Below are 15627 nucleotides of genomic sequence, written 5' to 3'. Positions count from 1 at the left end.
AATGACTGAGATGGAATAGAACATAAATTAATGCAGCAATGACTGAGATGGAATAGAACATAAATTAATGCAGCAATGACTGAGATGGAATAGAACATAAATTAACGCAGCACTGACTGAGATGGAATAGAACATAAATTAATGCAGCATTGACTGAGATGGAATAGAACATAAATTAATGCAGCAATGACTGAGATGGAATAGAACATAAATTAATGCAGCACTGACTGAGATGGAATAGAACATAAATTAACGCAGCACTGACTGAGATGGAATAGAACATAAATTAATGCAGCCTTGACTGAGATGGAATAGAACATAAATTAATGCAGCCTTGACTGAGATGGAATAGAACATAAATTAATGCAGCAATGACTGAGATGGAATAGAACATAAATTAATGCAGCAATGACTGAGATGGAATAGAACATAAATTAATGCAGCACTGACTGAGATGGAATAGAACATAAATTAACGCAGCACTGACTGAGATGGAATAGAACATAAATTAATGCAGCACTGACTGAGATGGAATAGAACATAAATTAATGCAGCACTGACTGAGATGGAATAGAACATAAATTAATGCAGCACTGACTGAGATGGAATAGAACATAAATTAATGCAGCACTGACTGAGATGGAATAGAACATAAATTAATGCAGCACTGACTGAGATGGAATAGAACATAAATTAATGCAGCACTGACTGAGATGGAATAGAACATAAATTAATGCAGCACTGACTGAGATGGAATAGAACATAAATTAATGCAGCACTGACTGAGATGGAATAGAACATAAATTAATGCAGCACTGACTGAGATGGAATAGAACATAAATTAATGCAGCAATGACTGAGATGGAATAGAACATAAATTAATGCAGCACTGACTGAGATGGAATAGAACATAAATTAATGCAGCACTGACTGAGATGGAATAGAACATAAATTAATGCAGCACTGACTGAGATGGAATAGAACATAAATTAATGCAGCACTGACTGAGATGGAATAGAACATAAATTAATGCAGCACTGACTGAGATGGAATAGAACATAAATTAATGCAGCAATGACTGAGATGGAATAGAACATAAATTAATGCAGCAATGACTGAGATGGAATAGAACATAAATTAACACAGCACTGGCTCAGATGGAATAGAACATAAATTAATGAAGCAATGACTGAGATGGAATAGAACATTAATTTATGCAGCACTGGCTCAGATGGAATAGAACATAAATTAATGAAGCAATGACTGAGATGGAATAGAACATTAATTTATGCAGCAATGACTGAGATGGAATAGAACATAAATTAATGAAGCAATGACTGAGATGGAATAGAACATAAATTAATGCAGCACCAACTGAGATGGAATAGAACATAAATTAATGCAGCAATGACTGAGATGGAATAGAACATAAATTAATGCAGCAATGACTGAGATGGAATAGAACATAAATTAATGCAGCAATGACTGAGATGGAATAAAACATAAATTAATGAAGCACTGACTGAGATGGAATAGAACATAAATTAATGCAGCACCAACTGAGATGGAATAGAACATAAGTTAATGCAGCACTGACTGAGATGGAATAGAACATAAATTAATGCAGCACTGACTGAGATGGAATAGAACATAAATTAATGAAGCACTGACTGAGATGGAATAAAACATAAATTAATGCAGCAATGACTGAGATGGAATAAAACATAAGTTAATGCAGCATTGACTGAGATGGAATAGAACATAAATTAATGCAGCCTTGACTGAGATGGAATAGAACATAAATTAATGCAGCACTGACTGAGATGGAATAGAACATAAATTAACGCAGCACTGACTGAGATGGAATAGAACATAAATTAACGCAGCACTGACTGAGATGGAATAGAACATAAATTAACGCAGCACTGACTGAGATGGAATAGAACATAAATTAATGCAGCCTTGACTGAGATGGAATAGAACATAAATTAATGCAGCAATGACTGAGATGGAATAGAACATAAATTAATGCAGCAATGACTGAGATGGAATAGAACATAAATTAATGCAGCAATGACTGAGATGGAATAGAACATAAATTAACGCAGCACTGACTGAGATGGAATAGAACATAAATTAATGCAGCATTGACTGAGATGGAATAGAACATAAATTAATGCAGCAATGACTGAGATGGAATAGAACATAAATTAATGCAGCAATGACTGAGATGGAATAGAACATAAATTAATGCAGCACTGACTGAGATGGAATAGAACATAAATTAACGCAGCACTGACTGAGATGGAATAGAACATAAATTAATGCAGCACTGACTGAGATGGAATAGAACATAAATTAATGCAGCACTGACTGAGATGGAATAGAACATAAATTAATGCAGCACTGACTGAGATGGAATAGAACATAAATTAATGCAGCACTGACTGAGATGGAATAGAACATAAATTAATGCAGCACTGACTGAGATGGAATAGAACATAAATTAATGCAGCACTGACTGAGATGGAATAGAACATAAATTAATGCAGCACTGACTGAGATGGAATAGAACATAAATTAATGCAGCACTGACTGAGATGGAATAGAACATAAATTAATGCAGCAATGACTGAGATGGAATAGAACATAAATTAATGCAGCACTGACTGAGATGGAATAGAACATAAATTAATGCAGCACTGACTGAGATGGAATAGAACATAAATTAATGCAGCACTGACTGAGATGGAATAGAACATAAATTAATGCAGCACTGACTGAGATGGAATAGAACATAAATTAATGCAGCAATGACTGAGATGGAATAGAACATAAATTAATGCAGCAATGACTGAGATGGAATAGAACATAAATTAATGCAGCACTCACTGAGATGGAATAGAACATAAATTAATGCAGCACTGACTGAGATAGAATAGAACATAAATTAATGAAGCACTGACTGAGATGGAATAGAACATAAATTAATGCAGCACTGACTGAGATAGAATAGAACATAAGTTAATGCAGCACTGACTGAGATGGAATAGAACATAAATTAATGAAGCAATGACTGAGATGGAATAGAACATAAATTAATGCAGCAATGACTGAGATGGAATAGAACATAAATTAACACAGCACTGGCTAAGATGGAATAGAACATAAATTAATGAAGCAATGACTGAGATGGAATAGAACATTAATTTATGCAGCAATGACTGAGATGGAATAGAACATAAATTAATGCAGCACCAACTGAGATGGAATAGAACATAAATTAATGCAGCAATGACTGAGATGGAATAAAACATAAGTTAATGCAGCACTGACTGAGATGGAATAGAACATAAATTAATGCAGCAATGACTGAGATGGAATAGAACATAAATTAATGCAGCACTGACTGAGATGGAATAGAACATAAATTAATGCAGCAATGACTGAGATGGAATAGAACATAAATTAATGCAGGAATGACTGAGATGGAATAAAACATAAATTAATGAAGCACTGACTGAGATGGAATAGAACATAAATTAATGCAGCAATGACTGAGATGGAATAAAACACAAGTTAATGCAGCAATGACTGAGATGGAATAGAACATAAATTAATGAAGCACTGACTGAGATGGAATAGAACATAAATTAATGCAGCACCAACTGAGATGGAATAGAACATAAATTAATGCAGCAATGACTGAGATGGAATAAAACATAAGTTAATGCAGCAATGACTGAGATGGAATAGAACATAAATTAATGCAGCACTGACTGAGATGGAATAGAACATAAATTAATGCAGCACTGACTGAGATGGAATAGAACATAAATTAATGCAGCAATGACTGAGATGGAATAGAACATAAATTAATGCAGCAATGACTGAGATGGAATAGAACATAAATTAATGCAGCAATGACTGAGATGGAATAAAACATAAATTAATGCAGCAATGACTGAGATGGAATAGAACATAAATTAATGCAGCACTGACTGAGATGGAATAAAACAAAAATTAATGCAGCACTGACTGAGATGGAATAGAACATAAATTAATGAAGCAATGACTGAGATGGAATAGAACATAAATTAATGCAGCAATGACTGAGATGGAATAGAACATAAATTAATGCAGCACTGACTGAGATGGAATAGAACATAAATGAATGCATCACTGACTGAGATGGAATAGAACATAAATTAATGCAGCAATGACTGAGATGGAATAGAACATAAATTAATGCAACACTGACTGAGATGGATTAAAACCAAAATTAATGCAGCACTGACTGAGATGGAATAGAACATAAATTAATGAAGCAATGACTGAGATGGAATAGAACATAAATTAATGCAGCACTGACTGAGATGGAATAGAACATAAATTAATGCAGCAATGACTGAGATGGAATAGAACATAAATTAATGCAGCACTGACTGAGATGGAATAGAACATAAATGAATGCATCACTGACTGAGATGGAATAGAACATAAATTAATGCAGCAATGACTGAGATGGAATAGAACATAAATTAATGCAGCAATGACTGAGATGGAATAGAACATAAATTAATGCAGCACTGACTGAGATGGAATAGAACATAAATTAGTGCAGCACTGACTGAGATGGAATAGAACATACATTAAAATTAAGTGAAAGTGATTTGCTGATGTGTTTTTTTCACCTTTCATTCAGACATTGCATTGCTTTCACAACCCTGAAGGAACAAGGCTTCAAGTGAGTTTCGTAATTTTATGGATCTTTATATGAATTTGTAGAATTGTTCCCTTTTCTTGTGTAACTTTGTTAATGTTTGTCAAATTGAAGATGCATATCAATGATTTGATTAGAGTTAAGAGATGTTCTAAGCCTATAATTATGTACTTTGTTTGATATCATCATTGATAAGCAACAATACTTTGAAGAAAAACAGAACAATAACAAACAGACGTAACATACTGGAGGAATTATTTTCATTTTGTACAGGCATCTGTCATTTGAGACCCAAGAAGCTCTGCATACATGGTTGGGAGCATTCTTTAAGTCTAAGGTATGATCTATTTATTTGGCTCTATTAATATCGATATTAATTAGTCTGTTTTCTATTGTTGCAAGCAAGTATTGCTTTTGGCTGTTACTTGATGAACACTTTGTTCCTTTATAACAATTGTTTGTACATGAAAAGGTCATATGTGCATGCAGTACAATGGACACTTGCTGTATTTATTGACTTTTACTGAGCTTTGAAAATAGAAATTATAGTTAAAAGTGAATTGTAATTTCATTGTCAAAAGTACAACGAAGAAGCAGATAGGTCGCAGGCAGTAGTCACCGATCCGTTGTGACTTTCCATTTATGCTTCCGTAGACAGGCCCTTCTGCATCTAACTAATGGTTAGTGATCATGGTCTTATCTGCTTTGCCATAATGGAAATGCATTCCATGTAATGCCTTTATAAATATGTTTACAGTTTATTGTTGTGGATTTGTTTAGGGGTTTACTTGTACCAACATGAAATGGTTAATTTGTACGGTCTAAAACACAATGTGAAAATGTTGGCAAACCATGTTATATTTTATTTCAATTTTCTTTTGTGCTAGAAAAGAAGCATGACTTGCTACTAAAAATTCAGTGCTTTCTAGAGCTGTTGCAGTCATACAGTAGTTCTTGTGGATAAATGCTGTATTACAATCATTAACCAGCGCCATATGTTTTGTTTTGCTTTATTAACTGGTGTTTTATGTTGCTTTCATTTCCCCTTTCCTATGACATAACTTCTGACTGACTAAATTTATCCCACACGCGTGCCATGTGCTACTTGTGGTATTCCTGGATATATCCCATATGTGCTACTGGTGATATTCCTGGATATATCCCATATGTGCTATGGGTGGTATTCCTGGATATATCCCATATGTGCTATGGGTGGTGTTCCTGGATATATCCCATATGTGCTATGGGTGGTATTCCTGGATATAACCCATATGTGCTACTCGTGGTATTCCTGGATATATCCCATATGTGCTACTCGTGGTATTCCTGGATATATCCCATATGTGCTATGGTTGTTATTCCTGGATATATCCCATATGTGCTACTGGTGGTATTCTTGGATATATCCCATATGTGCTACTGGTGGTATTCCTGGATATATCCCATATGTGCTATGGGTGGTATCCCTGGATATATCCCATATGTGCTATGGGTGGTATTCCTGGATATATCCCATATGTGCTACTGGTGGTATTCCTGGGTACATCCCATATGTGCTACTTGTGGTATTCCTGGATATATCCCATATGTGCTACTGGTGATATTCCTGGATATATCCCATATGTGCTATGGGTGGTATTCCTGGATATATCCCATATGTGCTATGGGTGGTGTTCCTGGATATATCCCATATGTGCTATGGGTGGTATTCCTGGATATAACCCATATGTGCTACTCGTGGTATTCCTGGATATATCCCATATGTGCTACTGGTGGTATTCCTGGATATATCCCATATGTGCTATGGGTGGTATTCCTGGATATATCCCATATGTGCTACTGGTGGTATTCTTGGATATATCCCATATGTGCTATGGGTGGTATTCCTGGATATATCCCATATGTGCTACTTGTGGTATCCCTGGATATATCCCATATGTGCTACTGGTGGTATTCCTGGATACATCCCATATGTGCTACTGGTGGTATTCCTGGGTACATCCCATATGTGCTACTTGTGGTATTCCTGGATATATCCCATATGTGCTACTGGTAGTATTCCTGGATATTTCCCATATGTGCTACTCTGGGTATTCCTGGATATATTCCATATATGCTACTGGTGGTATTCCTGGATATATCCCATATGTGCTACTTGTGGTATTCCTGGATATATCCCATATGTGCTAATTGTGGTATTCCTTGTTATATCCCATATGTGCTGTGGGTGGTATTCCTGGATATATCCCATATGTGCTGCTCGTGGTATTCCTGGATATATCCCATATGTGCTATGGGTGGTATTCCTGGATATAACCCATATGTGCTACTTGTGGTATTCCTGGATATATCCCATGTGTGCTACTGTGGTATTCCTGGATATATCCCATATGTGCTATGGGTGGTATTCCTGAATATATCCCATATGTGCTATGGGTGGTATTCCTGGATATATCCCATATGTGCTACTGGTGGTATTCCTGGATATATCCCATATGTGCTATGGGTGGTATTCCTGAATATATCCCATATGTGCTATTGGTGGTATTCATGGATATATCCCATATGTGCTACTTGTAGTATTCCTGGATATATCCCATATGTGCTACTGGTGGTATCCCTGGATATATCCCATATGTGCTATGGGTGGTATTCCTGGATATATCCCATATGTGCTGCTCGTGGTATTCCTGGATATATCCCATATGTGCTACTGGTGGTATTCCTGGATATATCCCATATGTGCTACTGGTGGAATTCCTGGATATATCCCATATGTGCTATGGGTGGTATTCCTGGATATATCCCATATGTGCTACTGGTGGTATTCCTGGATATATCCCATATGTGCTACTGGTGGTATTCCTGGATATATCCCATATGTGCTACTGGTGGTATTCCTGGATATATCCCATATGTGCTACTGGTGGAATTCCTGGATATATCCCATATGTGCTATGGGTGGTATTCCTGGATATATCCCATATGTGCTACTGGTGGTATTCCTGGATATATCCCATATGTGTTATGGGTGGTATTCCTGGATATATCCCACACTTTCTAGTAGTGGTATTCATGGATATATCCCATACTTGTTACTGGTGGTACTCCTGAAGATAAAGGGGAATGTTTTGGTGATCCTGTCTGCTCTGATATGACAATGTTTAGCCAGCATTCATTGTTAGGGAACCAATTGTAAGGCCATGTTAGCTAATGCAGCTAATTGTTTATAGAAACATTTGATAAAGGTGTGGGTATGTCATGCTGGTTCTAGTATGATCTATATTATTGATGTTCAACATGATCTTCAAATTCCCTGTGTCAACATGATACTTACACAAGTTGGTGTGAAAGTATGATTTTGTGAATACGCTTGACTTTATTCTTTCATGTGGTTGAACTCTCTGACCTCTGTCTTGACAGATGATATTTATGTGTCACATATCCCTAGCTTGTAGTTTGAAAGTATCTCAGTATAACCACCAGTAGAGAGTATTGTTCTGTATATCTAGCTGTGGGCTGAACTACTATGTTGTTGCTCTTTTGACTGCAGACACAATTAGCGCCAGTTGATGATATCTATGAAGACGTATGTATGATAAACTCTTAGAGAAAAGCTGCTTTTGTTAGCTTCCTATCACTATCATAAACTCTTAGAGTTAATCTGCTTCTTGTTAGCTTCCTATCACTATCATGAACTCTTAGAGTTAAGCTGCTTCTTGTTAGCTACCTATCACTATCATGAACTCTTAGAGAAAAGCTGCATTTTGTTAGCTTCCTATCACTATCATACACTCTTGGAGTTAATCTGCATTTTGTTAGCTTCCTATCACTATCATAAACTCTTAGAGTTAATCTGCTTCTTGTTAGCTTCCTATCACTATCATGAACTCTTAGAGTTAAGCTGCTTCTTGTATACTTCCTATCACTATCATGAACTCTTAGAGAAAAGCTGCATTTTGTTAGCTTTCTATCACTATCATAAACTCTTGGAGTTAATCTGCTTCTTGTTAGCTTCCTATCACTATCATAAACTCTTAGAGTTAAGCTGCTTCTTGTATACTTCCTATCACTATCATGAACTCTTAGAGAAAAGCTGCATTTTGTTAGCTTTCTATCACTATCATAAACTCTCGGAGTTAAGCTGCTTCTTGTTAGCTTCCTATCACTATCATGCATTATTATAAGAACATAGGTGACCTAGAGTCTCCAACTGATTGTAGCTGATTCATCTATAACTGCTCTCCAGTGTAATCATATATGCAGGTTTTCTTCACTATTTGAACTGTCTTATATAACATGCTTCATAAAATCGAGACTTACCAATTCTTCTGGCACTCTTCATGCTTGTATGCTCTTGTAATGCCACATTCTTGTCTTCTGTATTGCATGAGAAGTTAGTCTGCATTAATCAGATTGCACCAGGCCCATAGCCATGTGGGAATGCAGCCCCTGCCCCATCATCCTATGCAGACTACTGTGCTGCCACCATCATGCATACAACCAGAATGCAAAATGCATTGAGGTTTACATGACTTCAGTGCACTCGATTTCTGCTTGAAGTTAGCCAGAAATAGATGTTACAATATAATTGGCCCGAAACACTATTTTGATGTACAATTAAACTATGGCACGGTAAACACAGGTCAGTCTACTGTACAGGGCAATACACACCTCCACCAAAAACAAAAGTGGTCTTGTACTCAATGTGATGCATAGACACACCATAGCATGAGAAGTATCCACGATATTTACAAAAACTATGCAAGTTATAGGACACAATTATTGTTGCCCTCCTTATATTGTTGGTGCCCTTGCAACTCAGAATTCCTGGCTTTGGGCCTGGACTGCACATTGAAATCTGCATCTGAGATATATTAAAGATAGAGAGCCTGAATGTAAGCATGAACATAGCTGTTTAGTTAATCATCATGTCAATCACACCTTTTCTGTCACCGACCACCTATATAATGTAATTTAACACTAATCTACACACACCCCTATATAATGTCATTTAACACTAACCTACACACACATACACCTAGATTATGTCATTTAACACTAATCTACGCACACACACATCGCTAGATTATTTAATTTAACACTAATCTACGCACACACACCTAAATTATGTATTTTAACACTTATATACGCACACACACAAAACTGAATACACATTAGCTGTAGTACCTGAAAAGAAAGACAGCCTGTTGTAAAAGACCAGCTATCTTTGTAAATTTTAGAAAGCACTGAGTTGGTTTCCTGTTAAACAAATATGATTGATTTATCATCAAATTTAATACTCACTTAAAAGAACAGCTTGCATGGTTTGTTTCTTATATTCCTCACTTCAAAGATAATCGGTTGTAATGATTTGTTGAACTGATGACATTTATTCCATGAAGGTAGCAAAGCAATTATAAACTGAGAAAACACTTATTTCATGTAGGTGACAAAGAAAGTGAAAACTGAGGTGAAATCATTCCACATAGGTGGCAAAGAACATGAAATCTTTCCATGCTGCTGGTGTCAATGACTGAGGTGGCAGTTGCTTCATGTATATGGTAATGGGAATGAAAAATAATTAGAGAATTAAGGAAGGTTCAAGCAAATGACAGTGTGATATATGAAATCCAGATGACAGGATGTCATAAGACTGTAGAATGAAATCTGAAGTCACATACTTCTTTCATTCATGAGTTCTGTTTGTGCTTTGCATGCATAAATTAGATGGTAAAGCAACATATATATAATTTGTTGTTAAAGATCAAGTATACTGGTATAATTATTATTATCTAGTGTTAGATTGATACAATGACCCTTTGTGTTTGTTCCCTGACCGTCACAGATCTGGTCCTCTCACATACTTTTGTCTACAGTCTCTAGGTCTCTAAATATGAACTTAATAATTTAAGTATTAACCTTGACTGAAACTCCTTGATGATTGATGTTTGAAAGACAAATCTTTGAAAAAGTCTGAAAGTGAGCAGTAACAGGCAATGTGGGGAGAGGGCAAACTGTTCTGTACTTAATGTTAAGTGGGGTTCCCATTGCATGTTATCAGCATCATAAAACTGCAGTATGTTTTAACTATTAGACAAGCTTCAACTTTATTTGTCATTTTAATTTACCTTTTTGCATATTAACGAACCATTTCACTGAAAAAATTCAGAAAAGAACAGTGAAGAAAGTGATTGCATGCATATTTATTGACATGCTTATTATTTGAATATATGCTTACGCATATTCACAGCGTATTTATATTATTTGGCTTCTTTCTATTAGTCTCTGGAACAAGCTGCTCTGCCAATACCCCCCAGTAGCTTCAACACGCCTTTCACCCGGCCTCAGGTAAATAAATACTGCAGGTTTTAGCCAGTGAAATCCTAACTATGATAGCGTGGTCATCTACATAAGTTTCATGTCCACTCTCAATTTGTCTGTTACATTTATTTCTATTGTTTTATATGTGTTTTCATAATCACATACCTATTCTTATTCCTTGTGAATTGTGTATTCATGATATCCTATTCTCTATTTGTCTCTTACATTTATTTCTATTGTTTTGTATTGTGTTTTCATAATCACATACCTATTCTTATTCCTAGCACATTGTGTATTCATGATATCCTATTGTTATGTATTGTGTACTCATGATATTCTATTATGTATTTTGCACACACAATTTGTTATCACTGTATGACAATCATGCTGAGCCATCAGTTATCTTGTTCTAGTGTATTTCCATATAATTTGCTTTTTAATATCTTGTATGCTGAGAATTTCTTCTTTAATAGGCTAATTATAAATGATAATATTGACCTCAGTGCATGGAATAATGGATGTGATCATTCATAGAGTGGCATGCTCCGCTCTCGGAATGTATATTAGGTGCTTTTGTGAAATTTGAGGAAATTAAACAGTCCCATATAAATTGACAAACATGGCTTGGATGTTTTTAACCAATGCCAATTTATTCTAATGTCTCAGACACAATTGTAAGAGTACACGCATGATATGGTATGCACATTGTCATTAGGAGCAACTTTGAGGGGAATATCCTTGTCTTCACACAATCAAGTTGCTTTCTTTTTCTTGTTTTTACCACATTAGGAGTCAGGAAGGGACCCACACAATCCTCTTAAGAGGGTCACTCAAATAACAAGTCATTTAAGGAGATGGTCTCGCAGCCCAATGAATCAAAGTAGCACTGAATAACACAAGTATGTAGTTGTGTTTCAACATGTAACATATCTGTGATTGTGGTAGGTCTCAACAAAACCATTCCACCAAAGATAATAGATCAAGCAAAAGCTATATCACTCAGAGGCCAAGATAAAAATTGATGCAGAGCATGAACAGAAGACATCATTTGAAAGCTTGCAACTTAGAGGATCAACCTGATAATAAAACTATGAAGAAAGTTGACTCTTTGAGGAACAATCTGAAAACTAAGACCCTGGACCAAGAGAGGAATGCTGCTATGTAAATCTACCGGTTATCACCCTGATTGCACCCGACTAACAGCAAAATGCTACTTCGTGGGTACTAAAGCGCACCAGCAGAAACTCTGAGTAGCAATACGTAAAAGTCATTGGAACATTTTCTCTGCAGTGACAAAGTAATGTTGTTGAGTAATTCCTGCAAATGCCATATTAAAAGGTTTGTATATTTGAGTACAATTGAGAGGATCCTGATGTAATATTAACTTACCAAATCCATGTTGAAATGAATAATGAAATGAACCTACTTAATCATTGTAGTTATGATGCATGGACCAAGGCTTATTTGAAATATTATGAGTTTCGTTTTGCGCAATTATCTTTATTCCTCTCATTAGTTGTAAGTTGTGGTTTTTATTTTTATGTCATATTTCTAAACTTGAATGCAATATTATGCAATGAAGCTGAACAAATTTGACAGAAATGGTGCCGGCAATGTGTTTGGTTGGGTTACCTTGGTGCCAGCAATGTGTTTGGTTGGGTTACCTTGGTGCCGGAAATGTGTGTGGTTGGGTTACCTAGCTACAACTTTAAATTCTAAGCTTGCCAATTTGATAACTTTCTTATTCTTCTTCTCTTATTGTATATTGATGTAAAGTTGTGATATCATTTGTAGGATTTGGACCATCTCATAACTCAAATTGTATATTAAAATTTCTTATTTTCTGTACAAATTTAGAGCCTATTATAGTTAAAGAATTTGATACCACAATAAAGAAATTATAACAGATAGTTTGATAAATTTTTATAGAAAACTGGTTGAGTCAGGATTATTTTGATAGACTTATTTCTGGCATGTGGTTCTTGTATGTGTGTGTGTATGTCTGGTGATATTGAGCATTTTCCTGAACCTTATCTCAAGTGAATGATCGGTAGAACCAGTTAGTTGATTGGACATTTGTCAAAATATTAGCAAGCTGGTAAGGGTGTTAAGATGGCTCGGAGGGGTCAGGCCCAGGTGGTGATGGTAAATTTCATACTGTGATGACCTTTCCTTTTTTGTAACATGAAATATTTCTTTAAACTCATTAAATGTTTTCTTTTAATGTTAGCTCTAAGGTTTGCTTGTCCATTTATGATTGAGTGAAAAATTGATGATAATGCTCGCACTTCTGTTCCGGTGGAGAGTTTGTTGCAACATTCCTGATATCTACGCATTATATTTATGTGCTCCATTGCTTTAATCTAGTTTATATACTGATAACATGAGTAGTGTCATGTAGTTTTCTTGAGACAATTCAGCTGGATATATACAGATTCACTACAGACCGGTGAGCTTACTGTCAGCAAGTTCAGTTAAATAATCTGTTAATACTTTTAGCCATCATACAGATGTATGTTCATTTAAATGATACTCAGCAGAGACATACATATCGGTGTACTATATGAAATGTAAGCTTTAGCGAGTCATTGTTCTGTGTATACCATCTTAACTTGCCAGTGGAAAAGACTGACACAAAAGCTGATTACAGCTTAAAGTTAACTGAATGAATCTGTTTAGCACATTGCTTGCTGCATACAGGTGCAATTAATACATCACTTCAAGACATCATTCTGTCATACCCTCTCCATACCTGCTTCTGTATTTGTTATATACATATATACAGACATATATACATATATACAGACAGACTCAGAGTCCAAGATATGAATATTCAAGATTGATTAATCCTTAAAGAAAAGCAAGGAAAGAATCATTGTAAGGACTTGGACCCTGACGAGAGGTTTGCCCTCCTGTATAATATACTTTCATTAATAACCTGCTACTGATAGTTTTTGTTGTTCTTATTCCCTGATGTAACTCACAATGAATGAATCCTGTTAAATCAATGTAGTGTTTCACATGATTTTACCAGTCATTGCTCTCCTATCAGAGGGTCAGTTTTATCCATTATGAATTTTAAGATAGGTAATTATGCAGGGTCTGAAAAATTGCAAATCTGGGTTGACATATACACAAATAATACAACAATCCAACAGTGAGATGTAAACAGCAATGCAAGGATATTTATTCATGAAAGTAAGATGTTGATGAAAGGCAACCAGAGTTGATTTATTTTGACTTTAATTATTATGATGAAAGGAAATACAGTACTTCATAAATATTAAACAGCAAATAACTTCTCTTTTTTGGTCTTATATGCTGTCACATAGCCAGAAATAGTCATAATGTATTCAAGGATTAATGTCAAGTTTATCTTTATGAGAGACTAAGATGGGGTAGAGGGCATCAACATAAGAGAGAGGGCATCAAGATGAGAGAGGGGGAAACATGATGAGAGAGGGGACAACATATGAACGTGAGGGAGGGAGGGAGGGGGCATTGGTAAGAAGGAGTTCGGTACCGATCAAACGAATGTGTGGTACCGATTAATCGAATGTTCGATACCGATCAATCTTATGTGCGGTACCAATCAATAGAATGTGCGGTACCGATCAATCGAATGTTCGGTAACAATCAATAAAATGTTTGGTACCGGTCTAACGAATGTGCAATCCCGATCAATCGAATGTGCTGTACTGATCAAACGAATGTGTGGTACCAATCAATCGAATGTGCGGGTACCGATTAATCGATTTTCGACACCGATCAATCGAATGTGCGACACAGATCAATCGAATGTTCGACACCGATCAATCGAATGTGCGACATCGATCAATCGAATGTGCGACACCCATTAATCGAATGTGCGACACCCATTAATCGAATGTTCGACACCGATCAATCGAATGTGCGGAACAGATCAATCGAAAGTTCGGTACAGATCAATCAATTTTGCAGCATTTATCAATCAAGTGTGCGACACCGATCAATCGAATGTTCGACACCCATCAATCGAATGTGCGACACCGATCAATCGAATGTGCGACACCCATCAATCGAATATTCGGTGTCGATAAATTGAATGTACGGTACCGATAAATCGAATGTGCGGTACCGATTAATCGAATGTGCGGTACCTATAAATCGAGTGTGCGGTACCGATAAATCGAATGTGCGTTGCCGATAAATGGAATGTGCGGTGCCGATCAATGGAATGTTCGGTACCGATCAATCGAGTGTGCAACACCCATCAATCGAATGTTCGACACCGATCAATCGAATGTGCGACATCCGTCAATCGAATGTTCCACACTGATCAATCGAATGTGCGACACCGATCAATCGAATGTGCGACACCTATCAATCGAATGTGGGACACCGAAAAACTGGATGTGCGACACCCATCAATCAAATGTTCGACACTGATCAATCGAATGTTCGACACCGATCAATCGAATGTGCGGCACCGATCGATCGAATGTGCGACAACCATCAATCGAATGGGCGGCACCGATCAATCGAATGGGCGGCACCGATCAATCGAATGGCGACACCCGTCAATTGAATGTGCGACACCC

General features: G+C 36.3%; 1 protein-coding gene across 8 annotated transcripts in view; it reads left to right on the top strand.

Annotated features, from left to right (window-relative positions):
* LOC139980201 (arf-GAP with Rho-GAP domain, ANK repeat and PH domain-containing protein 1-like) overlaps window positions 1-14335 on the top strand; it is a 101798-nt gene extending 87463 nt beyond the window's left edge. For 5 of the 8 annotated variants that reach the window (XM_071991677.1, XM_071991682.1, XM_071991676.1 and 2 more), the window contains 5 exons: window positions 4706-4747; window positions 4997-5060; window positions 8277-8312; window positions 11009-11074; window positions 11837-14335. In XM_071991677.1, the coding sequence (XP_071847778.1) occupies window positions 4706-4747; window positions 4997-5060; window positions 8277-8312; window positions 11009-11074; window positions 11837-11941 (313 nt within the window). In that variant the 3' untranslated portion in view covers window positions 11942-14335. The remainder of the gene's footprint in view (window positions 1-4705; window positions 4748-4996; window positions 5061-8276; window positions 8313-11008; window positions 11075-11836) is intronic. The other 3 variants (XM_071991680.1, XM_071991679.1, XM_071991683.1) reach the window with 3 other exon arrangements.
* Window positions 14336-15627: the final 1292 nt, after the last annotated feature.

This window comes from Apostichopus japonicus, chromosome 14 (assembly GCF_037975245.1).
Source record: "Apostichopus japonicus isolate 1M-3 chromosome 14, ASM3797524v1, whole genome shotgun sequence".
NCBI lineage: Eukaryota > Metazoa > Echinodermata > Holothuroidea > Aspidochirotida > Stichopodidae > Apostichopus > Apostichopus japonicus.
The sequence above is the reverse complement of the archived record's forward strand: the minus strand, read 5'-3'. Positions and strand labels throughout refer to the sequence as shown.